Raw genomic sequence first — 25,951 nt, forward strand, 5'->3', positions numbered from 1 at the left:
TTCTTTGTTGTTCTTTTATTATGTTGCACTCAACTTATAAAATCACCTTTTTTGTGGTTTGTGAGATATTTTGGGCTGTTCTTGGTGCGGATCACATGTTGCTGAAAGACAGACAGACAGACAGTCATCAACGGTGAGTCATTCCGTTCCTGTCCTGCATCCCGACCCACCCTGGCTGCTGTCCTCAAGGCCGTACAGTGAGAATGATACAGCTTCAGTTGCAGCTCAAAGTTTTAAGCCTCCGGTGCCTCAAGCTACTGCCTGTTGTCATTGTCTGCTGCAACCCCATCTATCTCCTTGGTTGTTCAGCCTAGCTTTGCCTGGGTATATTGATATAATACCATTAGTTATGACCGATACTGTTGGTGTATTATAGAGTGTTTCAATCCAGCTGATGATATGATTTAAAATTCCTCTCATGTCATCTTCATTTATATAGCGCTTTCCACAATACATATTGTTTCTTATCACGTTAAAGTTGGTTTTTGATTGAATCACTTCCATTGTACAAAAATGTTAATTATTACGTTAGGCGCTGCTTAAATGACACCTTTCCTACTGAAAACTGAATACCTTTAATGCATTTAAAACTAGTGGTGGACAGTAACAAAGTATTTTTACTTCGTTATTTTACTTAAATACAATTTTCAAGTATCTGTACTTTACACAAGTATTTTTATTAATTAATTTTAATTAAATATTTTAATTAAAATAATTAGCCAAGAACTGGAGGATCCTCTGAATGTATTACTTATTGTAACTGAAAATAATATTTAGGTCACATCTGTCTGTTGTTTTTGAACTAAATCTGCTGTAAAGGGCGATCTGTTTAATCCCACCACTGAAATGCTTTAATGTGGACATATCCACATCAATGTGTCTATAGATAGTGATCTCGATTCATTCAGATCAATTTACATTTTAAAACTTGCCACTTCAAATAACGGTTGTATAGATTACCTCATTACGGCACTAGGAGGTGCCAAAGTGACGTAAAAAGGACAGGATAGGGTTTATGAACTATACTGGGATCAACCAGCTGGAGGCGATCAAGGCGCTTTCAGGACTTGTGCGGCACACTTGAGGCGTTTCTAAATACCAAGTATGCCAACTCCGGACTTGGGTTCTTGGTAGTTCAGACTCCGGAAAACAGACTTCTGAGGACGGGAGGACACAAGTCCGGTGATTCTGCATGTGATACAGCAGCGTACTTGATAACGTCACACAGCTCGCTCTGGTTACTCCAGTTATCTCTGTATGTATATTTTAGGAAACTATAAAATTAAATATGTTATAAAACACCACCTTTTTTTGTTTTCATTTAAAAAATCATAAACATATGAATAGCCATGCCTGTGGCTCAGGCAACATGTTCATTGATTATCTTCACTGCATGTATGTTTATAATCAAACAAACTAAGACACAGCTCTTCCTCTCTTTGTTTAAATTTTAAAAATATTAAACATATGTGGCAAACATAAAACACAACCCTATATCTTTTTGTTAAATGTTAGTTTTAATGATCAATAGTAGCAGTAATAAAAGTATAAGCAAAAGGTATAAGAAGCTACAAAAAGAAATAAAGTAAACAAACATAATCAAACACAGATTCAGCACTCTAGTAGGATACAAAGGTAAAGTTAAATGGCTTAAATATATAAAGCCCTCAGCCAAAATGATTTGGCAGGTAACAAAATATAGACTCATGAGACCAAAGATCACCTGTTAAATATGCAAAAGATGAATTATATTTCATGTTTAACCACTACAGAGTCAGTGGCAAATGCCAGAAGGACTAGCTGAGGTAAGGCTGTTCTCTGCGGGGTACATGAGCGCTGAGCGAACTCCAAAACATCAGAAATTTTTTAAAATAGGCACTATCTTTATCAATGTAAGGTTTCTCTCCAGTGTGGATCTTCTCATGTGTTTTCAGAAATGATGAATAACTGAATCTCATGTCACACTGAACACCTGTAAGGTTTTTCTCCAGTATGGATCTTCTCATGTGTTTTCAGATATGATGAATAACTGAATCTCTTGTTACAGTGTGAACACTTGTAAGGTTTTTCTCCAGTGTGAATTCTCTGATGTGTTTTCAGAGATGATGGCTGAGTGAATCTCTTGTCACACTGTGAACACTTGTGAGGTTTTTCTCCAGTGTGAATTCTCTGATGCTTTTTTAAATTGCTTGCTGTAGTAAAAGTCTTCTCACACTCAAAGCACACATGATCTCTTACAGCACTGTGAACTTTCTGATGCACATGTAAATATTGTAACAGTGAAAAACTCTTTCCACACACAGAACATGAATGTGGCTTCTCCTTCATATGAACTGTCAGGTGTTTCTTTAAGGTTGATTCCCTAATAAATGTTTTGCCGCATTGATCACATTTGAATGGCTTCTCTCCAGTGTGGATCTTAATGTGTTTTTTAAGGCTTGATGATTGACGGAATCTCTTCCCACATTGATGACAAATGAATGGCTTCTCTCCGGTGTGGATCATCATGTGTCTTTTAAGGGTTGATGTTAGACAGAACCTCTTCCCACATTGATCACATGTGAACGGCTTCTCTCCTGTATGAACTCTCATGTGAAGATCAAAACGTTTTTTAATGAAGCTCTTTCCACACTGATCACATGTGAACGGCTTCTCTTCAGCATGAACTCTCATGTGACGCTCAAAATGATATTTGTATGTAAAACTTTTTCCACACAGAGTGCAGGTGAAAGATTTCTTTGCTCCTGTTTTCTTTGAAAATGTCGTTTTAGTCTTTGAACAACTCAAAGGTTTTTCTTCAGGTCTGACATGATATTTCTCCTCCACTTCACTCTGTTCTTCAATCTCCTCCACTTCCATCAGCTCTGAAATGAAAGAGAAAAAGTGTTCATTTTCAATACATCAATATAAGTTAAAGAGAGAAATATGAAGTTAAAGGTCATAAAATTGAGATTTGCTTTGATAGAAAACTGAATAGTCTCAATTTTACTTTAGGTCTGCACTTAATTTGACTCCAGTTTCAAATGGTTATTACATTTAGATTTACTAAATTAAGACAATCAACACTGAATGGACGTCTTCTGGCTACAGAATTTCTCAAATAGCTGCTCTGCCACCTTTCCTTAAATAATTCTTAATAATTCATTATAAATAATATTAAGAAAATAAAGAAAACATTGCTCTGAATTATACAAATGGTTCTCAACCAGAATGCCTATTTTCTAGGGATGTCCAGATCCGATCACGTGATCGGAAATCGGGCCCGATCACGTGGTTTCAGACTCGATCGGAATCGGACGTTACCTCCCGATCAGGACTCGGATATATATGTATTAGGGGTGCAACGGTTCTCAGTAAAAAAACGATCCGCACGGTTCTCCACTTACGGTTCGGTACGCACTTGCACCGCGGTCCATCTCGAATGACGACACATCTATTGTATGGTTTGTTTAAAAGAGCAACGTGGAAAACAGACAGACAGAGTTCAAATAATGTATGTTTCAGTCAATGGATGCACAAAACGTTACAACAACGATAATCAGAAAGCGTGGACAAAACAGTCACTCTTTGTAAACTGTTAACTGCCGTCTGCTGTAATGTCCAGTCATTTACGCCGTCATCGCCGTTGATAGCGTGAGCGCAGGTGAGAACTGAACAGCACACGTTGATATCTGTGTTTAAACTAACTCATTTAAGCCTTGCTGATTTAAACATTCAAGAACAAGACGCGAAAGAGAGCTCTTTCAAGTCTTGCGCTTATGCGGACAAATTCATACAAAAATTATGTCAACATGCCCGTCTTGGCGAGTATCCTAGCAAACATAGTCGGTTATGTCTTAAGTGAACGTATATTAGTCGAGAAAGACAGCGCATGTATGACAGTATATGTACTGGATCGTGCATGTCTTATAGGGGAAAAAACTATTCCTGCTGCCTGTTTTTAATGTTAAATCAAACAACAAATAACAAAGAAATCACTCACTGCTCTTGACGGAATAGTTTTTGTAACTTCAATAATGATTAATCTTTATTTTATACAGTAAAGATAATATGCAGTGATATTTTATATTTGATTACTTTATCCATTTTCTGTACGTGAAAACGACTGTTAGATACCTGAAAAACCTGAAAACCACTGTTCCTGGATCCTGGATCTGTTTTTTCGCTCTTCTTTATTCTTTTTCATGTATTATAGAAGTATCGGATCGGGACTCGGTATCGGTAGATACTCAAAATCAAATGACTCGGACTCAGACTCGAGGGCAAAAAAACGTGATCGGGACATCCCTAGTGGAGACCGTCGGAAAAAAATAACTCAATTAAAACAGCATATGGCTTCATTTTTTTTCTTTCGTTTTGTTAATCTGTTAATTGTTTAAGTGAATATATTTTGTGTATTTATTCGTTTTATTTAGGCTATATGAGTTTATTTTGCTGCGGGTGCGTGATGTAAATCCTCCTTTTCTGTTGTTTGCGCGTGTAAAACGAAACCACTAGAAAACAAATGTGGTTATTTTTAACGAGTCATAGACATTTAGGCTATCCATTCTAATTTAATTTAATTTAGCCTTTTCATTCTAATTTAACAATCTTGTCGGTTTAAACAGAAATGTAGGCTACATTATTAGCGCCGCGGGTATAGGCCTAGGTTGATGTCAATGCACGAATCCAATATAGTCTGTTACACACATGTGTGACGTGTGACAAAACTGTGTTTACTGTGTAACTGACTTTTAATATCGACAGCGTGATACTTCCAAGACATCGTCTATATACGATAATATCGTCATATCGCCCAGCCCTAACACACACACACACACACACACACACACATACTTGTTTTTGTGAAATGTGGGGACATTCCATAGGCGTAATGGTTTTTATACTGTACAAACCGTATTTTCTATCCCCTATCCCTAAACCTAACCCTCACAGGAAACTGTGCACACTTTTACTTTGTCACAAAAACTCATTCTGTATGATTTATAAGCCTTTTGAAAAGTGGGGACATGCTGAATGTCCTCATATTTCACCTCTTTTTGTAATACCTATGTCATACCCATGTCATTATACACATTTGTGTCCTGATATTTCACAAAAACAAGTACACACACACACACACACACACACACACACACACACACACACACACACACACACACACTCACTCACTCACTCACTCACTCACTCACTCACTCACTCACTCACTCACTCACACACACACACACACACACACTCACTCACTCACTCACTCACATACACACAATCACTCACTCACTCACTCACACACACACACACACACACACTCACTCACTCACTCACAAACACACACTCACTCACTCACAAACACACACACACACACACACTCACTCACTCACTCACATACACACAATCACTCACTCACTCACATACATACACACACACACACACTCACTCACTCACTCACATACACACACTCACTCACTCACATACACACACACACACACACACTCACTCACTCACTCACTCACAAACACACACACACACACACACACACACACACACACACACACACACACACACACTCACTCACTCACTCACTCACTCACTCACTCACTCACTCACTCACACACACACACACACACACTCACTCTCTCACATACACACAATCACTCACTCACTCACTCACTCACTCACTCACTCACATACATACACACACACACACACACACTCACTCACATACACACAATCACTCACACTCACTCACTAGCTTTTAAACTACTAAAACTAAAACTTAAACTATTTCAAACTTCAAGCTTTTAAAACTACTCCAAACTTTCTGGCTTTTTCAAGCCAACTTAAAGTTTGTCTACGAAATTTACTCATCTAGTTTATTCTGTTATTTTATTGTCTACTTTCAAAGTTGCTGTTTTTTTCCTCATAGGGCAAAGACATTTATATCGAGGACATGTTCGTTGACATGGAAGGATACACAAAGCAACATCACTGCCAACTTCCCAGTGTGTGAATATAAAATATGTATGGTGTCACAAAAATGTAGATCTGCATAATGACAACATTTTTCATTGTTAGCTTTTTTGTGTTAAAATTTACAAAAATTATATAATGAGAATATACAACATGAATCCATTTTCCAAAACGTGTTTTTTTCTTATCCTGAATCATTATGGTACACTTATAATAAGTGTTTATATTCGGACTATTTCAGACCGAACTGGTAGGATTCACCGCAGAGTATCACAGTAACTGCGTGACTCGCCATAGACATACACAGAGAAAAGTAGCTCCGGCTAGAATGTTCCTCCGCAAGACGCGTGCAGTTCTGTTTATCACCCGCTAGAGGGCCAAAAATCACGGACAGTAGCTTTAATGTTAGGAGGATGCTGACATGAAAGACTTCTTAGTCTTTCCAGGTTGGACCAAAGCAAACGGGCCAGAACACTTTGTTCTCTGTGTAAGGGAATGTTACTGTTACTAAATACTACATAGTATACGTATTGGTAATTAACCCTCTGGAGTCTGAGGCTGATTTGGGGCCTGGAGAAGTTTTGACATGCCCTGACATTTGTGCTTTTTTCAGTTGTTCATAAACATATTAAGTTGGTTAGTTCATGTGTATTCCAACAAAGTGAACTGCAGCTCTACTCTTTGTCCTAATGACTTTTAAACTTATGTGAATGTCTTTAACCATTATCATATTATATATAGATCATGAAGCCACTCCTGAGAGAGATCCTCTTTTTAGACTCGCAGTACACATTGCACAAGTCTGGGTTTGGTGATGCTGAGTACAGAGCCATATTTAGGTCCACATTTGAGGCTTACTGTTTGTAATGTTCATATAGCAATTTACATTTTGGCTACGTTCCTATAGCCTGTACTGATATGTTTCAGCTGATAATGTCTCAGTGGTTGTCACATCTATCTGTTTCAAATTATTTATATTTTTTCTTGTATAGAGATCTTGCTCAGAAAATTAATCCAGGGAGCTGGACTGAGAAGACTGGGCATGATATTGTGGTGAATAATATATTGCATAATTTGATATTACAATGAAATATGATTGCCTGTAATCTGCATTTCATATATAAGACATGTGACAGAGAAGACTGTAGCTTTGATCTACCAGTCATGTTTCATGTATAACTAATCTTACCTTATTTTTTTGGTTGATTATAGGGCTTGCCATGCCAGATCTGTGGAAATGACTGTGGGATTTTTATGCTTATGGTAAAGTGTCCCTTTTGTGTGTGTGTGTGTGTGTGTGTGTGTGTTTGTTTTTATTACATAGTGGGGTCCTCAACACGTTAGCACATTCACATAGTGGGGACCAAAAACATAGTGGAGACCAAATCCCCGGTCCCCATCGGCTCAGGAGGCGGTGCTGATATGCAGTTTTTTTCTTGATCCCCTCCTTGAACAAAAACTGGATTTCTGTGTGTGAGTGTGTGTGGCTGCGCTGCCGTACAGCGCCCCTGTAGCCTGGTCACGGAACTGCACCTCTACACACAGAAAGGAAGACTTCCACGAATTAATTATGAAACTGCTAAAACTAGGGAATAAAATAGGAAATCATGGCCATGAATAAACAAGGCAGTGAATGATTTCTTATTTTTGTTAACACTAGTATTGCTAGCAGGACTCGTTTCTTAATTGGTAACATTATAAATGTTAAATATACAGTAATCACATACGTTTTAACTATGATTTAAGTGGTTTAAAAATACTAAATAAGTAACCACAATTATTTTATGGGATCTGGGTCCATTGGAATATAAAGGATATGTGTTTTTTTGTTTGTTTTAGCAGTTTTAAATTGCTCTTTGTGATAGTATCTGTAAATTAATGAAAGAAATAAGCATGAGCTATGAAAGAATGTTGAATACATTGGTTAAACTATTACAAAGCATAAAAGTTGTTTACATTTGGCTAACCATCAATCAAGTAATTTTCATTTTGTTCAAATCCAAATTTGTCTTGTTGTGGTTTGTTAGGCTAAATGGTCAATTTTTGTTTCCTGAAGCATTGATGCAACTCATGAGGATGGCTCCCTTATAAATAATGATCACATAAACCCAATTTGTACAATGAAAAGGATTATTGTTGAGGGAAACCCCCGTTTGTGCCTGTTCGCTGCAAGAGATATCATTCCTGGAGAGGAACTCACATATGACTATGGAGGAGGTCACTGGCCTTGGAGAAAGGTTTGGCAAAATTTTATAATATAATACTTTTATAATTTGTACAGTAGAGGAAATGGAAAGTTTTTAATTAAAGACACAGTATGTGCATTTTGTAAGATTAAAATATATAAATAAATTAGAATAATGCTATACAGGTGCTGGTCATATAATGGTCCAGGAGACAATCATTGACACCCTCCACAAAGAGAGAAAGTCATAGAAGGTCATTACTGAATGGGGTGGCTGTTTACAGAGTGAAATATCAAAGCATATTAAATGCAAAGTTGACTGGAAGGAAGAAATTGGGTAGGCAAAGGTGCACAAGCAACAGGGATGACCACAAGCTTGAGAATACTGTCAAGTAAAGCTGATTCAAACACTTGGGAGAGCTTCACAGTGAGTTGAATGAAGCCGGAGTCAGCGCATCAAGAGCCACCACACTCGGACATCTTCAGGAAAAGGACTACCAAGACACTTCTGAAACGGAAGGGGGGGGGGGGGGGGGGGCGCACTTTATGCTTCCATCTGCTGACAAGTTTTATGGAGATGCTGATTTCTTTTTCCAGCAGGACTTTAGCACCTGCCCACAGTGCAAAAGCCACTTCCAAGTGGTTTGCTGACCATGATATTACTGTGTTTTATTGGCCAGCCAACATGCCTGACCCCTGAATCTATGGGATATTTTCAAGAGAAAGATGAGAAACAGTCGATCCAACAATATACAGATGATCTGAAGGCTCAATAGTGCCTCAGCAGTGCCACAGGCTGATCACTTCCATGCCACACTTCACTGATGCTGTAATTTGTGCTAGGAGCAAGTCATTTGCTGTAATATGTGCTGCCAACCAAGTATTGAGTGCACAAATGAACATACTTTAAAGAACTTGAACTTTTCTGTTTTGCAAATCCATTTTTTGATTGATCTTATGAAATATTCTAATATTTTAAGATACTGGATTTTGGACTTTCATGAGCTGTACGCTCTCATCAAAATTAAAAAAAAAAACTTTTGAAATGAACTTTACATGTAGGGAATCTAGAATATATGAAAGTTATATTTTTAAAAATAATTTACAATAAAAAAAAAATAACTTTTTCACGATATTCTAATTATATGACCAGCACCTATATATTTGTCTCCATAACAATGATAATTTAGGCCATATTTTTCAAAGATAGTACCAAGAGGGAGCATATGTAGAGAAAATAACAAGGGAGCTAATGTGGAGCCCTGAGGAATCCCACAGGTCAATGGTACAGAAGATGAAATTTACCAATATTGACAGAAATACTACCCAAAAATAACCTGCAGGGAATGTTCTCTTTAGGTTGCAAAAAAAGAACCAATAGAGAACGTTCTTCTTTGGTTCCCCAAAAAATAACCAAACAGGAACCATATGGGAACGTTAGGGGAACATTTGTGTTTGCTGGGTTTATTCTTATTTGAAGGGTTTTGTTAACATATTTGTTAAAATTAAGGACGTTACAAAAGACATACAGAAAATACAATAAAAATAATGTAAGTTTGTCCGGGCAGCTAATTTTTTCCATATAATTTCCATCAAAACTGGCTAATTATTCAACAAGAGCAATAGGCAGAGTTACTCAACATTGTGCAACACAATTTGGATACCACATGCCAACTTATAATGCTTGACTTTTTCAGAAAAAAAGGAGTGGAGAGTTTTTTGCCGCTTTCGAACTCTTCTTGACCTCTATGAATGTTGAATACAGTTAGCGCGGGACCGCGGGTGCGACTGTGGGTGTGTTGTGACGTGACAAGTGAGTGACTGATTGCCATGGAAACATTAATGTCATGTATAGACTATCCTGTCTCTTTGAATTTTAAATCATTCTGCATTTATATACATTGCTCCATTAAAACCCCAACAGGTCATGAACAACTTTTTATAAAAAGTTCTTACGTATTCTACACCCCTGAACTTGCGGTTCATCTTCTCAACTTTCTTCTGACTCTACTTCAGTGACAATGGTGTTGATCAGTGCAAGATCTCTGTTATTTGTAAAAGTAAGTTTAAATGCAGACTTCTATCTACTGAGACTTACTCAACATTTGAGGTTCAGTTAATTATGTTGAATTCTTTTAAATCTGTGTTGTGTACTCTTATTTACAGATCCCACATCATAAAGATTGTATAAGTGATTTTTTTACAGATAATATTTATTTTGGGGGATTTTAATGTTCACGTGTGTTGTTCTTCCAGACCAGAGTTTAATCATCTATTAGAGTCATTTGGTCTATCAGTGTGTTTTAGGCCCTACACATGAACGTGGTCATACTCTCGATATAGAGTTAACACTTGGTTTTTCTGTTGGCAGTGTGCAAATTGCTGACACTGTATTTTCTGAGCACAAGACTGTTTTGTTTAACCCTACTTTTTCTTATAATGGTCAGGCTAATGATGGTTTGGTTGCTGTTGAATCTCAGGTGCTAGATGTTTTTCAGTCCTTGTTCTGGTATGGGACCTGAGGAGTTGATTATCCAGTTTAACTCTTCATGTTCTGATGTTTTGAATTCTGTGGCTCCTTTGAAAACTAGGAAGAAGAAAGGCAAGACTCAGCCCTGGTTGAACAGCAATAGCAATACTCTTAGGCAAGAGTGCAGGAGGGCTGACCGTTAATGGCTCAAAGATAAATTACAAGTCTCATATGAATCTTTGAGAGATTGTTTGACGAAGTTTCAAAAAGTAGTTAAATTAGCTAGATCACACAGTTTTTTTTACATTACTTCAAAGAATTGTCCTAATTCAAAAATACTCTTTTCTACTATTACAGTACTTCAACCAGTTGTCCCTCCTTCAATTTCTTTTTCTGTGGACACATGTGAAAAGTGAACATTTTTACTGGTAAGATTGTTGGAATTGGCTCTTGGATTTCATCTGTTAGTAATGATCCTGCTACTTTTGTTGCTCCTTTGAAAAAATTGAGTTTTATTCCTGTGTCTCTGTCACAACTTCAAGACATAGTTGCACATATGAAGCCTACTTGTTCCTCATGTGATGTTATCTCATCTGCTTTAGTTAGGAGGTGGTGAACTCAATTAGTCCAAGTGTGTTATCATTTGTCAATAGTTGTGAATCTTGATGCCTCTAACATGAATAACTTTCGTCCTATTTCAAAATGATCTTTCATTTCAAAGACATTAGAGAAAACGGTATTTGTACAACTGAATGTTAGAAATAATATCTCAATAGATTTCAATCAGGCTTCAGAGCTGGTCATAGCACAGAGTCTGCTCTATTGAGGGTTTCAAATTATATTTTATTAGATGTAGATTCAGGTAGTCCTGTTGTTCTATTGTTAGATCTCAGTCCTGCTTTCAATACAGTCGATCATGTTAAGATTTTTGATAAGCACAGTATAAATTACCATCTGTATGCTGATGATTCCCCAATTTACTTCTCTATGAAACATGGGGAGCTATCTTCTCGAGTCTTTCTTTAACTGTTTGGCTGATGTGAAGTGTTGGTTGGCAAACAACTTTCTCCAACTGAATGAAGACAAGTCTGTTGTCTGAGGATGTGATATGGATTCTAATAAAAACCTGTTATTGCTTCCTGGGGAAAAACTTTCCTTTGTGAAAAATCTTTATTTTTGACTGAGCTTAAATTTGATCATCAAATCTAGATCTCTAGTCAAGTTGATGTCCATCCTCTCTTTCAATGATTTGGAGAAGGTTGTTTGTGCCTTTGTGTCTTTCTTGTTTGGATTATTGTAACTCTTTGTATCTGGGTGTGAGTCAGGCCTCCCTCTCTCACCTGCAGCTGGTTCACAACTCTGCTGCTAGGCTTTTAACTGGTTATTTCACCCAAAAATGAAAATTCTGTTCATTTATTACTTACTCTAAGTAAGACCTTCGTTAATCTTCAGAACACAAATTAAGATATTTTAGTGGAAATCCGATGGCTCCGTGAGGCCTCCATAGGGAGCAATGGACATTTCCTCTCTCAAGATCCATAAAGGTACTAAAAACACATCTAAATCAGTTCATGTGAGTACAGTGGTTCAATATTAATATCATAAAGCGACAAGAATATTTTTGGAGCACCAAAAAAACAAAATAACGACTTATTTAGTGATGGCTGATTTAAAAACAATGCTCCAGGAAGAATCAGATCACAGTGAATCAGTGTATCGAATCTGCTGTTCGGAGCACCAAAGTCACGTGATTTCAGCTGTTAGCAGTTTGACATGTGATCTGAATCATGATTCGGTACACTGATTTATTTGTTGTATGTTTACAAATCTCTCCATGGCTTGGCACCAGAGTATATTTCTGATTTAAATAATTTACATAAACCTTTGAGATCTCTTCGCTCCAATGATCAGTCTTGTCTGGTGGTTCCTCTAGGGTCATTTCAGTGGGTGTTAAAAACGTATTTATTTTCCATAGCTTTTAATGTGTTGTAAACTGAATGTATTTGTTTATTTTTTGCTATTTTCATGTACAGCACTTTGATACCCACTGTGGTTTCTGAAAATGCTCTAGAAATAAAGTTGAGAGTGGCATATTTAATCCAGATGTGTATATCAGAGGTAAAACCATTTAAAATCATTCTGTTTTACTTCATTGCTTTGCTTACGCACAGTTAAGAGTATGCGTATGGTGCGCACAAATTTATTTTTTATAAATCCTGATATATGTGTGGAAAATGCATACCCACATTTTAAAGGATTAGTTCACTTTCAAATATTTATTATAATAATTATAATTATTTATTAATTTACTCACCCCCGTGTCATCCAAGATGTCCATGTCTTTCTTTCTTCAGTCAAAACGAAATTAAGTTTTTAATGAAAACATTGCAGGATTTTTTTCCTTATAGTGGACTTCAATGGGCACCAAACAGTTCAGGGCAGTAATACACTTAGCAGAATCTACACTGCTGGAATTCTAATAAAGAAGAAGAAGAAGAGAGCTAGTTCAAGTTAAACATTTCTGGTTAAAACTTACATCATTTTCAATTTTATTTCAGAAAATGAGCGATGGTTTCACTAGATAAGACTCTTATTTCTCATCTGGGATCGTGTAGAACAATTTGAAGCTGCAGTGAAACTAATTTTGACCTTCAATCGTTTGGTGCCCATTGAAGTCCACTATAAGGAGAATAATCCTGAAATGTTTTCATCAAAAACTTTAATTTCTTTTCAACCGAAGAAAGAAAGACATGAACATCTTGGATGACATGGGGGTGAGTAAATTATCAGGAAAAGTTTACTTAAAAGTGAACTAATCATTTAATGCCTTTTTTTGTGCGTATGCAATGTTTATTCATCAGGCCCCAGAGGTGTAAACAGTTATCTGTCTTCCTCGTCTACTAATGATCCGAGGGGTGGTAAGCATAAATTGAATTGCAACGTAATCAGTTATTCTTTCTTTGGTCCTCTCTCGGTTTTGCATGTGCTCATAATTTCTTTGTATGACAGCCTGGCCTAAAATTATGTCACACAATTAAACACAAATAAAACAATTGACTCAAAGCAAAACTACACAATATGCTTGAAAAATCTTTAAGACATTTTTAATATTTGAATTAAAGCCGGGTTCACACTGTGCGATTTATAATGGTCCTTTGCGATGGTTACTTGTCAGACTGTACGAACATGATCCTCATATCACACTGTGGGATCTCAGCTGTCATTAATGTCAGACTGCACGACAGTCAAAACGCATTAAAAACGGACGCACACATGAAAACTTATCCGGAGTTTTACATCATCAAAACACACACATTTGATGACAGTGAGCTGCGTTACACGCGGGACTGAAATGGTGGCTAACAACGACATCTCTATCATTAATTTTGATCATGGCTTGTCTTGAAAAATGAAGACAATTTGACGTTCGTCGTAGGAGAAGTCACACTGGAGGATTGTGGGCCAAATCTTCTGACACTGGCAGAATTTCGTTGGAGGTAAAATTTGATCGCAACAGTCATTAACTGGCTGTCGGTGAACATGTCAAACTAGTGATCAAAGACAACAGATTTTAGGCTAGGATTATAGGAATCTTTTAGGATTTGCAAAATCCAAAATCGCACAGTGTGAACCAGCCTTAAGGGTGAATATTAGGGCTCTGAATCGATTCGATTCAGGAATCACAGGTGTTCGTTTTGTTCTCGAATTATTTTTATCAAATTCAGAACAATTCTATTCGAGACGATTCACATTAAAATTCGATGCGATTCGATTAATTTGATTCCGCATTTTTATATGCATTTATATGCAACTATTTAAACAAGTTATGAAGTCAAATATTGAGCTTCCACCAGACCGCCTTCCTTATTCAAGTTACGAAGAAGGTGTAAACTGGCATCGTGTCAATTACACTTTTTCCATAAGCTGAAAAGAGAAGACATGGGACGTAGTGTAAGCTTTGAGAACTGCAAGAGTTTTACACTTTTAACATTTAAGAGGCTGTTGTGTCAACAAATATTGAGCTGTTCAATTTTATTTCGATTTTAGAAAATAAACATGATTTCCATTAATCAAAAAATTTTTTTTCTTATTTTCACTGGCATTTCTGGACTAGTGCATCTTTGAGCCTAAATTCAGCATGAGTAAAATACTTAAGTACAGTTAATATCAGATACTCCAAGACTTTTACTCAAGTTGTCTTAGAAATGGTAACTTGTAATGGAGTAATTTTCATTATAAGGTATCTGTACTTTTATTCAAGAATTGTTTTCAGGTACTCTTTACACATCTGCTCTTTCCACAGCAACGACTTCAAAAAGTTCAGTTCTCTTTCAAGTGAATCCTCATGTGGACCTTAAGATTTCCTTTATATATGAAACTCTTTCCACACTGATCACATGTAAATGGCTTCTCTTTAAAGTGAATTCTCCTGTGTTCCCTAAGGCTTCCTTCCCGTGTGAAGCCATTCCCGCACAGAGTGCAGGTGTAAGGCTTTTCTCCAGTGTGAATTCTCATGTGGGCTGTAAGGCTTCCCTTTTGACTGAAACTCTGTCCACATTGTTTGCAGATATATGGCTTTTCTCCAGTGTGAACTCTCATGTGGCCTATAAGGCTTCCTTTATGACTGAAACTCTGTCCACATTGTTTGCAGGTGAAAGGCTTTTCTCTAGTATGGATTCTCATGTGGATTTTAAGGCTTCCCTTTTGACTGAAACTCTTCCCACATTGTCGGCAGATATATGGCTTTTCTCTAGTATGGATTCTCATGTGGATTTTAAGGCTTCCTTTATTGTGTGAAAATCTGTCCACATTGCTGGCAGGTGAATGGTTTCCCTCCAGTGTGAATTCTCATATGGACTTTAAGGTGTTTTTTGTGTGTGACACTCTTAGTTCCTGGCTTTTGAACTCCTTTTTGTGGGGAAACCTGTGTTGATCTTTTCCCATTCATGAAATCATGATGTTCATCGTAATATTCTTTCTCTTTTTCCCTTTCATTAAGTTCATGATTCGCTTCTTTCAGTGACATTAGGTCTAGGACAAAAATAGACATAAAACAATTTAGACATATAAAGCATCAAAACCAACAACATGTATGTTCTATACCCTATCCTATCCTATCCAATCCTATGGATCAGGGATGGGCAGGTTTGGTACTGGAGGACCACTGTCTTTCATCCCTAATCAAATACACCTGCCTGTAATTTTCAAGCATTCCTGAAGACTTATGGCCGATTTATATTTCTGCGTCACATGTACGCTGTAGGCTGCAAGTACCACGCGTAGACTGATGTGCAACATCTCTGTGACGCATGTAATGTAACGCATCAATCGTACACAGACCGCAAGCGCTGTGATTGGTCTGTTAGAATCCCTCCCTCAGGTCAAAAGATTGGTGTGGAGCAATCGGAGAAGAGCGAGTGTGTGGCAAGGGGGGGGGCGTGGTTCAGCAGCGGGAGAGAGAGGCAGGAGACGAGCGGTGCGCAAGTAGGTCAAGTGCAAATGATAAACACCCGTGTCTCATTGCAGTAATTGACATGGGGAGACCAGATAAAGCCACCAGGAAAAAGGAAGTGGCTGAGAGAGAAGCTGTGCATCCTCCGGAGGTCGCATTTGAAGGTTGCATACTTCATTGAGGTTGTATCGTTTCAGAAAAGTAAGTAGGACTCTCAAAAACGTGACCTTGGAATGCGTTCTTCTTTCACAGGAATTCGGAGGATGCATGAGGTGTATCCTTCGCTGCTGCAGATAGCCCACAATTCTTTGCGTCGCTGTTAACAGCCGTCATTTATTTGAAAAAATAAATAAATGGAGTCGGCAAATGTACATACACTGCGTTCCAAATTATTATGCAAATGACATATCAGTAAGATTTCAGTACAATAAACATTCAGATTTGAGTTTTTCTAAGAAAATGTTTGTTTATTTATCCATGTCTTTTTAGATAACTGGTATCAATCTCAGACAAAATAATTTGCCAGGTCTATGGAAACCCTACTTAGAGATTGTTCCACATTATTAAGCAAGTCACAGTTCTCGTGCAATATGGGGAGGAAGAAAAATCTTTCTGAAGATGAAAAGCATGAAATGGTGCAATGTTGTGCAAAAGGCATGAAAACAACTAATATTGTGTGAAAACTGAATGGACATTATTGAATTATCATAAGATTTGTGAGTGATTTAGAGCACAGCAGAACTCGGTCAGATAAAGACCGAAAATTAAAAAATGAATTGTATTAAAAGGGCAGCTATAAAAAAGCCAGTGTTGAGCAGCAAACAGGTATTTGAAGCGGCTGGTGCCTCTGGAGTCTCAAGAAGCTCTCCATGCAGGCTGGCAGTTGTGCGTAAAGATGCATTTTAGACACCACTAACCAAACCTGGTAAAAGTTACACTAAACCATGTCAAATTATCCATTACTCCTATTTTTTCTGTAATTTAATTACAGTTACTTCTGATGTAATTAAACTAAATACTGTGTTTAGAACAATTATATATAATACAATAGTGGATTTAACATCAAAATTATAGCTGTCAATAGATTAAATTTTAATCGCAATTAATCACGATTAATCTCTAGTGATGAGAAGTTCGGATCATTTTACTGACTCGGACTTTTGAGTCTCGTTCAACAAAATGAACGAATCTTTTTTCGAGTCATTTCGTTCATTTTAGCAAAATGTAATTAAAATGTTACGTGTTACTTCCCCAACACATCTACTACTTATGCAAACGTTGATCCTACTACAAACAATACAAAACTACAATGCTATAAAATTCAGAAATGATTAATTCATTCTTTACCTGGGTCTTCAGTTTATGGCAAGCTGATTAAGCTCACCTCACCTCTTGTCTGACAAGTCTTCGGGTTTAAGTCATTCCTTAATGACGTGACAGGCAGTCCCATGCTAAACCAATGCAGTCTGAGCCGGTAAGAGAATTGATTAGTTCATCTCATGAGTCTTTCGGGTTTTTGAGTCGTTCCTTAAACACGTGACAGACCCATACACTAAGCCAATGCATTCTGAGCCGGAAAGAGAATTGATTAGTTCATCTCATGAGTCTTTCGGGTTTTTGAGTCGTTCCTTAAACACGTGACAGACCCATACACTAAACCAATGCAGTCTGAGCCGGTAAGAGAATTGATTAGTTCATCTCATGAGTCTTTCGGGTTTTTGAGTCGTTCCTTAAACACGTGACAGACCCATACACTAAGCCAATGCATTCTGAGCCGGAAAGAGAATTGATTAGTTCATCTCATGAGTCTTTCGGGTTTTTGAGTCGTTCCTTAAACACGTGACAGACCCATACACTAAACCAATGCAGTCTGAGCCGGTAAGAGAATTGATTAGTTCATCTCATGAGTCTTTCGGGTTTTTGAGTCGTTCCTTAAACACGTGACAGACCCATACACTAAACCAATGCATTCTGAGCCGGAAAGAGAATTGATTAGTTCTTTTTATGAGTCTTTCGGGTTTTGAGTCGTTCCTTAATCACGTGACAGACCCATACACTAAACCAATGCAGTCTGAGCCGGTAAGAGAATTGATTAGTTCATCTCATGAGTCTTTCGGGTTTTTGAGTCGTTCCTTAAACACGTGACAGACCCATACACTAAACCAATGCATTCTGAGCCGGAAAGAGAATTGATTAGTTCTTTTTATGAGTCTTTCGGGTTTTGAGTCGTTCCTTAATCACGTGACAGACCCATACACTAAACCAATGCAGTCTGAGCCGGTAAGAGAATTGATTAGTTCATCTCATGAGTCTTTCGGGTTTTTGAGTCGTTCCTTAAACACGTGACAGACCCATACACTAAACCAATGCAGTCTGAGCCGGTAAGAGAATTGATTAGTTCATCTCATGAGTCTTTCGGGTTTTTGAGTCGTTCCTTAAACACGTGACAGACCCATACACTAAGCCAATGCATTCTGAGCCGGAAAGAGAATTGATTAGTTCATCTCATGAGTCTTTCGGGTTTTTGAGTCGTTCCTTAAACACGTGACAGACCCATACACTAAACCAATGCAGTCTGAGCCGGTAAGAGAATTGATTAGTTCATCTCATGAGTCTTTCGGGTTTTTGAGTCGTTCCTTAAACACGTGACAGACCCATACACTAAACCAATGCATTCTGAGCCGGAAAGAGAATTGATTAGTTCTTTTTATGAGTCTTTCGGGTTTTGAGTCGTTCCTTAATCACGTGACAGACCCATACGCTATTTCTGACATTTCTGTCACTTTTTTTGTTACTGTTTCTTGAGGATCTGTGGTGTGTTATTATAAATAAATAAAGCCCTGTTAATAAAGTATTGATTAATTTATCTTTTTGACTGTCTATCTGTAAATAAACACTAGGCTATATAATAATATAATAATCCAAGCCTACGATACAAAGTATTTATAGCCTAGTTTGTTCATTTTTACTCCAATTTTGATTTTGCTGTTAAAATAATTGCTTTTCCTAGTCAGACTTGACATATTAGTCTAATATATTTATAAGAAGATTGCTCAAAAAGGACATAACGACATAAATTAAAAGCAAATAACATTTTGAATTTGAATTATTAATGTTAGTTTAAGACATCAAGGTTATGATAACTTCAGCTTTAACAGTTGTAACACAAACTCAAACAAAACTGGAGAGTTAAAGTTTACTAATAAATATAATGTGCTTGGGTCACACAGCATAGCGTATGGGTCTGTCACGTGATTAAGGAACGACTCAAAACCCGAAAGACCCATGAAATGAACTAATCAATTGAATCATCAGGTGAACTACTACTAGCAGTACAGAACCTGGGGCCAGTTGCACCAGCTGTGCGCAAGTTACAACGTAGACTAGTTTTGACGTAAATGGGCACTAAGTTACAATTTACGCACTACTAAATATTTTTGTGTTGCACCATTAAACTTAGTTGAAGCGTAACTCTACGTATACACTAAATATTTACGGAAGCCTCCTATCAGGAGTAACGGTTGGAATAAAATAGCAGACTGACTGAACTGCATCAATAAGCTCTTGTTTTACCTGACAGACTTCATTCTTTACACATATATGATGCTGCTGACATTTACACTCTCTTAAATTTTAAGAGAGAGAACATCATGTGAAAAGATTACTTTGTTAGACACTCTTCAACACGAACCCGTTAAACAGCGCACCGCTGTGTGCATCGGTCCTATCACTCTGTGTTGTGCATGTCAAATAAAATCAGTCATAATCAATAAATGTAATTTCTTATGTTTTTGTTGTTGTTTCAGTATTTATTTATTGATCCTTATTAATTTCGTTTCAAATACAGTTTCTGAATGTTATTTACATATAAAAGCATTTATGATTAAGTAGCTAGTAGGCTATTATATTTAATGGGAACTTATTTTTACTGTTAGCTACGTGAGGCAAAATAAGTCAGAATGAAGGATAAACTGAAATTCACGGAATTTCAACAACTTCTGCTCATGTATTTGAAGGATAACTGAAGGTAAACGTCATATTATGCGACTACGCATTACTTTAATGAGACCTTACGAGCTACTAGCTACGTTCTGCCTTAAGAACAAATGGTGCAACCGAACAAAGTACAGCGTTAGTTACAAACTAGCTAGTAGTTACTAAGCCACTAGTGTGGACTTTACGTTCCAATTTAAGAAAGAACTTACGAACGGCTGGTGCAACCCTTCCCTGTAGAATATTGCACATGCGCGACTGAACGAATCACCCCCCGAGACGACTCGTTCTTCCCGAGTCACATTAAAGATTCGTTCAAAATGAACGAATCGTTCAAGAACGACACATCACTATTAATCTCACACTTATCGTGAAATTAAGCATACATCAAATTGAAGTGTGATTCTCACAAAACTGTATTTTTCATCTTTTTAAGGTAAATTTAGGCCTTTTCAAAAAGAGGACACTTGCAGACTCCAAAAGGACAGTTGGGTAAAGTTAGTTTTATATTCGCACACTCAGACTTCTGATAAATTCAGACTTTCCAATAAATGTGCAATAAATTAATGTTTGCGAATTTTAAACAGCGACATGATATTGACAACCAACGATTGTAAACTTACAACATTTTTCACAGTCGATCAAAATAGGCGAGTATTGTTTTAATGGCATATTTACTTGTGAATGTCCAATGTAGTGTGATTAACAAGGCTATTGAATACAGATGTCTGAATGTGCGAATATAAAACCAACTTTATCCAAGTCCAAAAGGACACCAAATCACCAAATGCTATGAGTCCAAATAATTCATACATTTACACTAAAGCACCCACACACAAAAAAAAAAACCAGCAAAACTCGTTTGAGAATTCACAGAGTATAGTGTGGCAACAGAAAAGAGCTTGTTTACATTTTAGACCAGTCCAGTTACGATACTGAACAGAACAACATGGAGAAGCTTAAAAACCCTAAACCAACCTTGACCTGCATATACTGAAACACAGAAACATACACAGGACAAATCCAAACATTATCCTGAATGTGTGTAAAACAGCGTGAATGTACTGAAATGTGTCTGTGCAGAAATAATTAATAATGATCAAATGACTGGGTTCAGCTGTGAGAATAAAACCAACCTGTTTGTTCCTCAGTTTCTTCATGTTTCACACTGAATGTTTCTTCAATCTTCATGTCTTCAGACTCCTCTTTAATAATTATCTGCATATCTTCACTTTCCTCTTTAATAAACTCAATCTTCATGTCTTCAGTCTCCTCTTTAATAAACATCATCTTTAAGAAGAGAATTAAAGTTATAAGTCTTCAATGACCTGTTTAGACAACAAAAAACACTCAAAACTAACGCTGCAAATGAATAAACTTCATATTTAGACATTTATGATCTACATTTGGTATTTAAAGGATTATAGATTATATTTAAACGATTACTCTGATGAAAACGTGATTAGTTTGTTAGTGTTTGTTGTTCTTGTTCATGTTCACTGTTTGAGCAGCCCGAGTCGCGATTCACTGAATCATTTCTCAAAGTGTTTGATTCAATTGACTCGGAGTTGAAAAGTTCAGTTTCTCCATCATTACTCGCCAGAGACTGAACTCGAGTTCATGATAAACTGATTTATGATATAGAGAGAAATGAGACGCAGGTTTACTGTTTCTCATCAGTGGATATCTTTTCTCACACAAATATCCTTCATTACAGTTAGATAAAGAATCACAATATTACATTAAATAGTTTTATCAGCGATGTGAAATGAGTTTATTTACTAGTAAAACTACAAAACTGCTTCTGTCGATTAAAACAGCTTAAATTCTTAAAACAAACCTTTATTTAGCAGAATCACAGCAGATGCAGGAGCGTGACGCAGTCTTATGACATCATGTCGCCACTTCATAATAAAAGTCATGCATTGTCTACAATCACAGAAGTGCATAGAAATCCAAATATTTTACCAGATAATTTTTATATATTAAAATTAAAACAGTGACAAATATGGTACAAACAATGTTTAAAAGGTTATGAGTTCATTCATGTGTCCGAATTGAAACACATTAAAAGTCATTGTTTACCAGTAGGCTATTGGGTCATTCTTTATTTGTGGTGGCAAATGGTGTCCCTCTAATTTACAACAGTTAAAATACACTTTAAATACCAATAAATTCAATTTTTTTTGCATGTTTGTATTCTGTAGAATAAACACAATTTGTGTACTATTAATAGTTAAAGTTTTGTTTTAAATTACATATTTAATTAAGTTCAGAAGATTGCATTTGTAACAAAATATGCACGTTCCCGCCATACCTCACAGAGGTATCATGGAATGTGATTGCAACAATATTACATTTTTAACACAAATAAAGTGATTAAACTGGGAATATAGATTTTATTTAACATGTACAATTGTATTAAATTGTTTTAAAAAATACTATTTTTTTTATTATTTAAGAAAAAAGTAGTGTCCCCCAATTTCATGTCTGTGGTGTTACTACAATGGACGTCCCCCTTTAAGAAAAGGGGGAACTCTATTTGGACTACTTCCTGTGTGCAAAGTTCATTGCAGGTCCTGATTGATCTGGGCTGCGTCCGAAAACCTAGATAGCTGTCTTGCTGCCTCGCTATCTTATAAAAGAATGACTTGTACGGCAGCATTTGTGCATGAAGGTACCTCACGAAATTGATTTCGGACAGACTTCTGAGGCAGCGTAACAGTTTAATGATCTACAGCAATATAGCGCGAGCTTTGGTGAGAACTAAACAAATATTATATTACTACAGTAGTAATTTCTCGATAGAAATGATATCAAAATTGAAATATGTTGATTAAAATCGTACATTTATACACAAACTGAGCAGCAAACGCAACTTTCGGACGCCATCTTTATTTTTCTATCAACTGTCACAGAATGGGAAGCAGAGGATTGTGGGATATCAAAGGCAGCTAAGGATACATCTATGCTTCCTTCAAAAATCGATCAGATGAAGGTATCTAATGAGAGATGAAGTGAAGCTAACAATGGATTCGGACATGCCTTGATGCCTTACTACCTTGAAATGTTTCCTCGGAAGGCAGCATTTTTCAGTTTTCGGACGCAGCCCTGAGGTGTGCATCATGAATACATTTTTTTTTTTAATTTTTCTTAAAGTTAGCTAAATTTATGACAATTTCATGTGTCGCACTTTATTAGTGTCTGTGGTGTTACGTTGATAACTTGCAGATTTTACATATTTTAATCCAAATTTTGATAAATACATACTTATACTAATATTTACAAAATGTCCCCTGATCTTGAAATCATCATGATGACAGCCTCCATTTTAGAAAAGTCTGGAGTTAGGCTAATTTGTCTTTGGTGTTACTGTCTTTCCTGGTAACACCACAGACTCTATAGTAACTCAGACAATATACAGCCAGAAATGTTGTATTTTTAATAAAACACATAGGACATTCTAGTCATATAATTGTATCTCTCTCGTCAGGTATGGCAAGATTAACTGCTACTGAAAAGCAGCGTCTTTATAGACAGCGAAGGATGCAGAGTACCTCATCAGACCTATTTAAAAAAGACCTATGTGCAAAAAAAAAAAAAAAAAAAAAATTGTCTATTGAAACAGATCACACATTATGATTGCATCACAATCCAATTAAAGGGATACAATTTTTTGTTCACCCTATCATCATTCACTAACCCACAAGTTGCTCCAAACCTGTATAAATTTCAGATAACACTTTATTTTAGGCTCTTTTAGTTGTTTATTATCATGCATATTACTAGAATGGCTGTGTACTTTTAGTACTTATTAAGCACATATGAATGATTTATTTTGCATGATCGTATTGTACATTCTTAATCCTACCCAATACCTAAATTTAACAACGACTTTACTAACTAATTATATGTGTTTCCCATACTGAAGTGTTACCAAATTTCTTTGTTCTGCTGTACACAAAGGAAGATATTGGAAGAATGTTTGTAACCAAACAGATCTTGCCCCCCACTGACTGCCATATTTTTTTCGCTACTATGGTTGTCAATGGGAGGTGAGATCTGCTGGGTTACAAACAATCTTCCAAATATCTTCCTTTGTGTTCAGCAGAACAAAGAAATTTATACAGGTTTGGAACAATGTGAGGGGGAGTATGATGACAGAATTTTCATTTTTGGTTGAACTATCCCTTTAAGGAGTGAGAAACAGGTTACAGGTTGTTTTAATTATATATTTTAATACAGTTTTTCTCTAAATGTTCTTTTATCAGAATAGATACTTCTTGTAATCCTACTTATGATGAAATTCATTATTTTGCTCAACAAACTTTTAATTGTTAAACCTTTTATGCAATATAAAGTCTGTGGTGTTACTTCAGTTCGTATCTGGAATTTCTTTCCTACAAAACCTTTTAATCTTTTAATTTAATGTTTTTAGACTGTAAGGTGGTCTTAATATTTTAGAATAAAGACTATGAAAGTTGCATAGACCATTTTTCCTGCCTTTTCTGATGTATATCCAAATTTTTAAAAAAGAAACAATTCTTCTTTGGCAAAAATAGAAGCCAAGATGAACAATTAAACATTTATTTTAAAAATGAAATTTAAATAATCAATAAAACTGAGTCCTTAAAGTACTTTAGTTATTTATTTATTTATTATTACTTAAAGTTGCACATCCCTGCTCATTTTAGAACAAACCAAAATTTGACTTCAAATATTGGTAACACCACAGACATAAGTGTTTGTTTCACCAGTGTTTGATTAAAATTATTTAAAAATCTAAATATTATTAAGCTTCAATTTTAATGGATATAGCATATTAAACTAATCTTAAATGCATAGCAGTACATTTTATTAAAAGAAAACAAACAAGAATTTTTACAATTTCTGCCTCTCATTTGCCACTGCAATTGAAGAATGACCCATATATACAGGGTGTGACTTGTGAAAAAAACAGAAGAAGGGATGTTGTCAATGAAACATAAATTATCAAGTTATACATTTTGTTTTGATCATTACTAATTTAGATATCAGCCTCCCATTTCCGCACAAACCACCGCTGCATGCCTATTCATCTTGTACAGTAAACAGACTTAACATTCCACTGTTTCAGCAGATTCTTCTCAGAGTTATAAAGAGATTAAAATTCAGATCCCCAATCCCTGTGTAAAGAGCATAACTCACAAACACAAGAAGATGGCTCTGCACTCAAGCTTGAGCTCTGTTCACACCGCCAGGGACTTTTTCACTGCATGTCACTAGTCTCTGTACTGTGAAGTCGCTTGTGGGCGTTCCTAGTGCTGTCGCTCTAATATCATTGGTAAAAATAAGAAATCATTCTAATTTGACGAGGAATTAAGTTTAAAATAATTAAAAGTAACATAGGCTATTTTAGTCGGTTTAATCATATAACTTGCTGATATATTTTTACTTAATCTGTAATTTGTTTGAACAAATATGTCATGAAGCATAATATCTTCATTTTCCCTTTTGGTTTTCGAATGAATTAATGAACGAATGATAAATAGTTTCAGTTGTTCCCATAATTATTTTCATAAATTTAGAATACATTTTAGTTCGAGAGTCAAGATTCAAGATTATTTGCAAGATTAATTGCTCGGGAGCACTTTGACTTGGCGCAGCAATATCTTCACTCGTGAAACTATTACTACTGGTGCAGGTCACGTTGGTTTCTATTGACGGAAATGGGAGGGAGGAGGAGAGGGAGCGGGGGCCGGTGAGAGGACTTTTCACGAGTGAAGATATTACTGCGCCAAGTCAAAGTGCTCCCGAGCACTTGCTATGGTATTCCGCCATACAATATAGTTATCCATTTTACACGCTTAGAAAAGCGCAACGTTTTGTTTTGTGTCACCGTCCT

The 25,951-nt window shown here is 36.4% G+C and overlaps 1 protein-coding gene across 1 annotated transcript in view; it reads right to left on the reverse strand.

Moving 5' to 3' along the window:
* LOC137006158 (zinc finger protein 585A-like) overlaps window positions 1-21,446 on the reverse strand; it is a 567,148-nt gene extending 545,702 nt beyond the window's left edge. The window contains exons 1-3 of the mRNA XM_067366698.1: window positions 21,204-21,446; window positions 2,674-2,864; window positions 1,973-2,592 (exon numbers count right to left, since the gene is read on the reverse strand). Of these exons, the coding sequence (XP_067222799.1) occupies window positions 1,973-2,592; window positions 2,674-2,864; window positions 21,204-21,357 (965 nt within the window). The 5' untranslated portion in view covers window positions 21,358-21,446. The remainder of the gene's footprint in view (window positions 1-1,972; window positions 2,593-2,673; window positions 2,865-21,203) is intronic.
* Between the last annotated feature and the right edge of the window lie 4,505 nt (window positions 21,447-25,951).

The sequence above is a fragment of the Chanodichthys erythropterus genome, chromosome 3 (genome assembly GCF_024489055.1).
Source record: "Chanodichthys erythropterus isolate Z2021 chromosome 3, ASM2448905v1, whole genome shotgun sequence".
NCBI lineage: Eukaryota > Metazoa > Chordata > Actinopteri > Cypriniformes > Xenocyprididae > Chanodichthys > Chanodichthys erythropterus.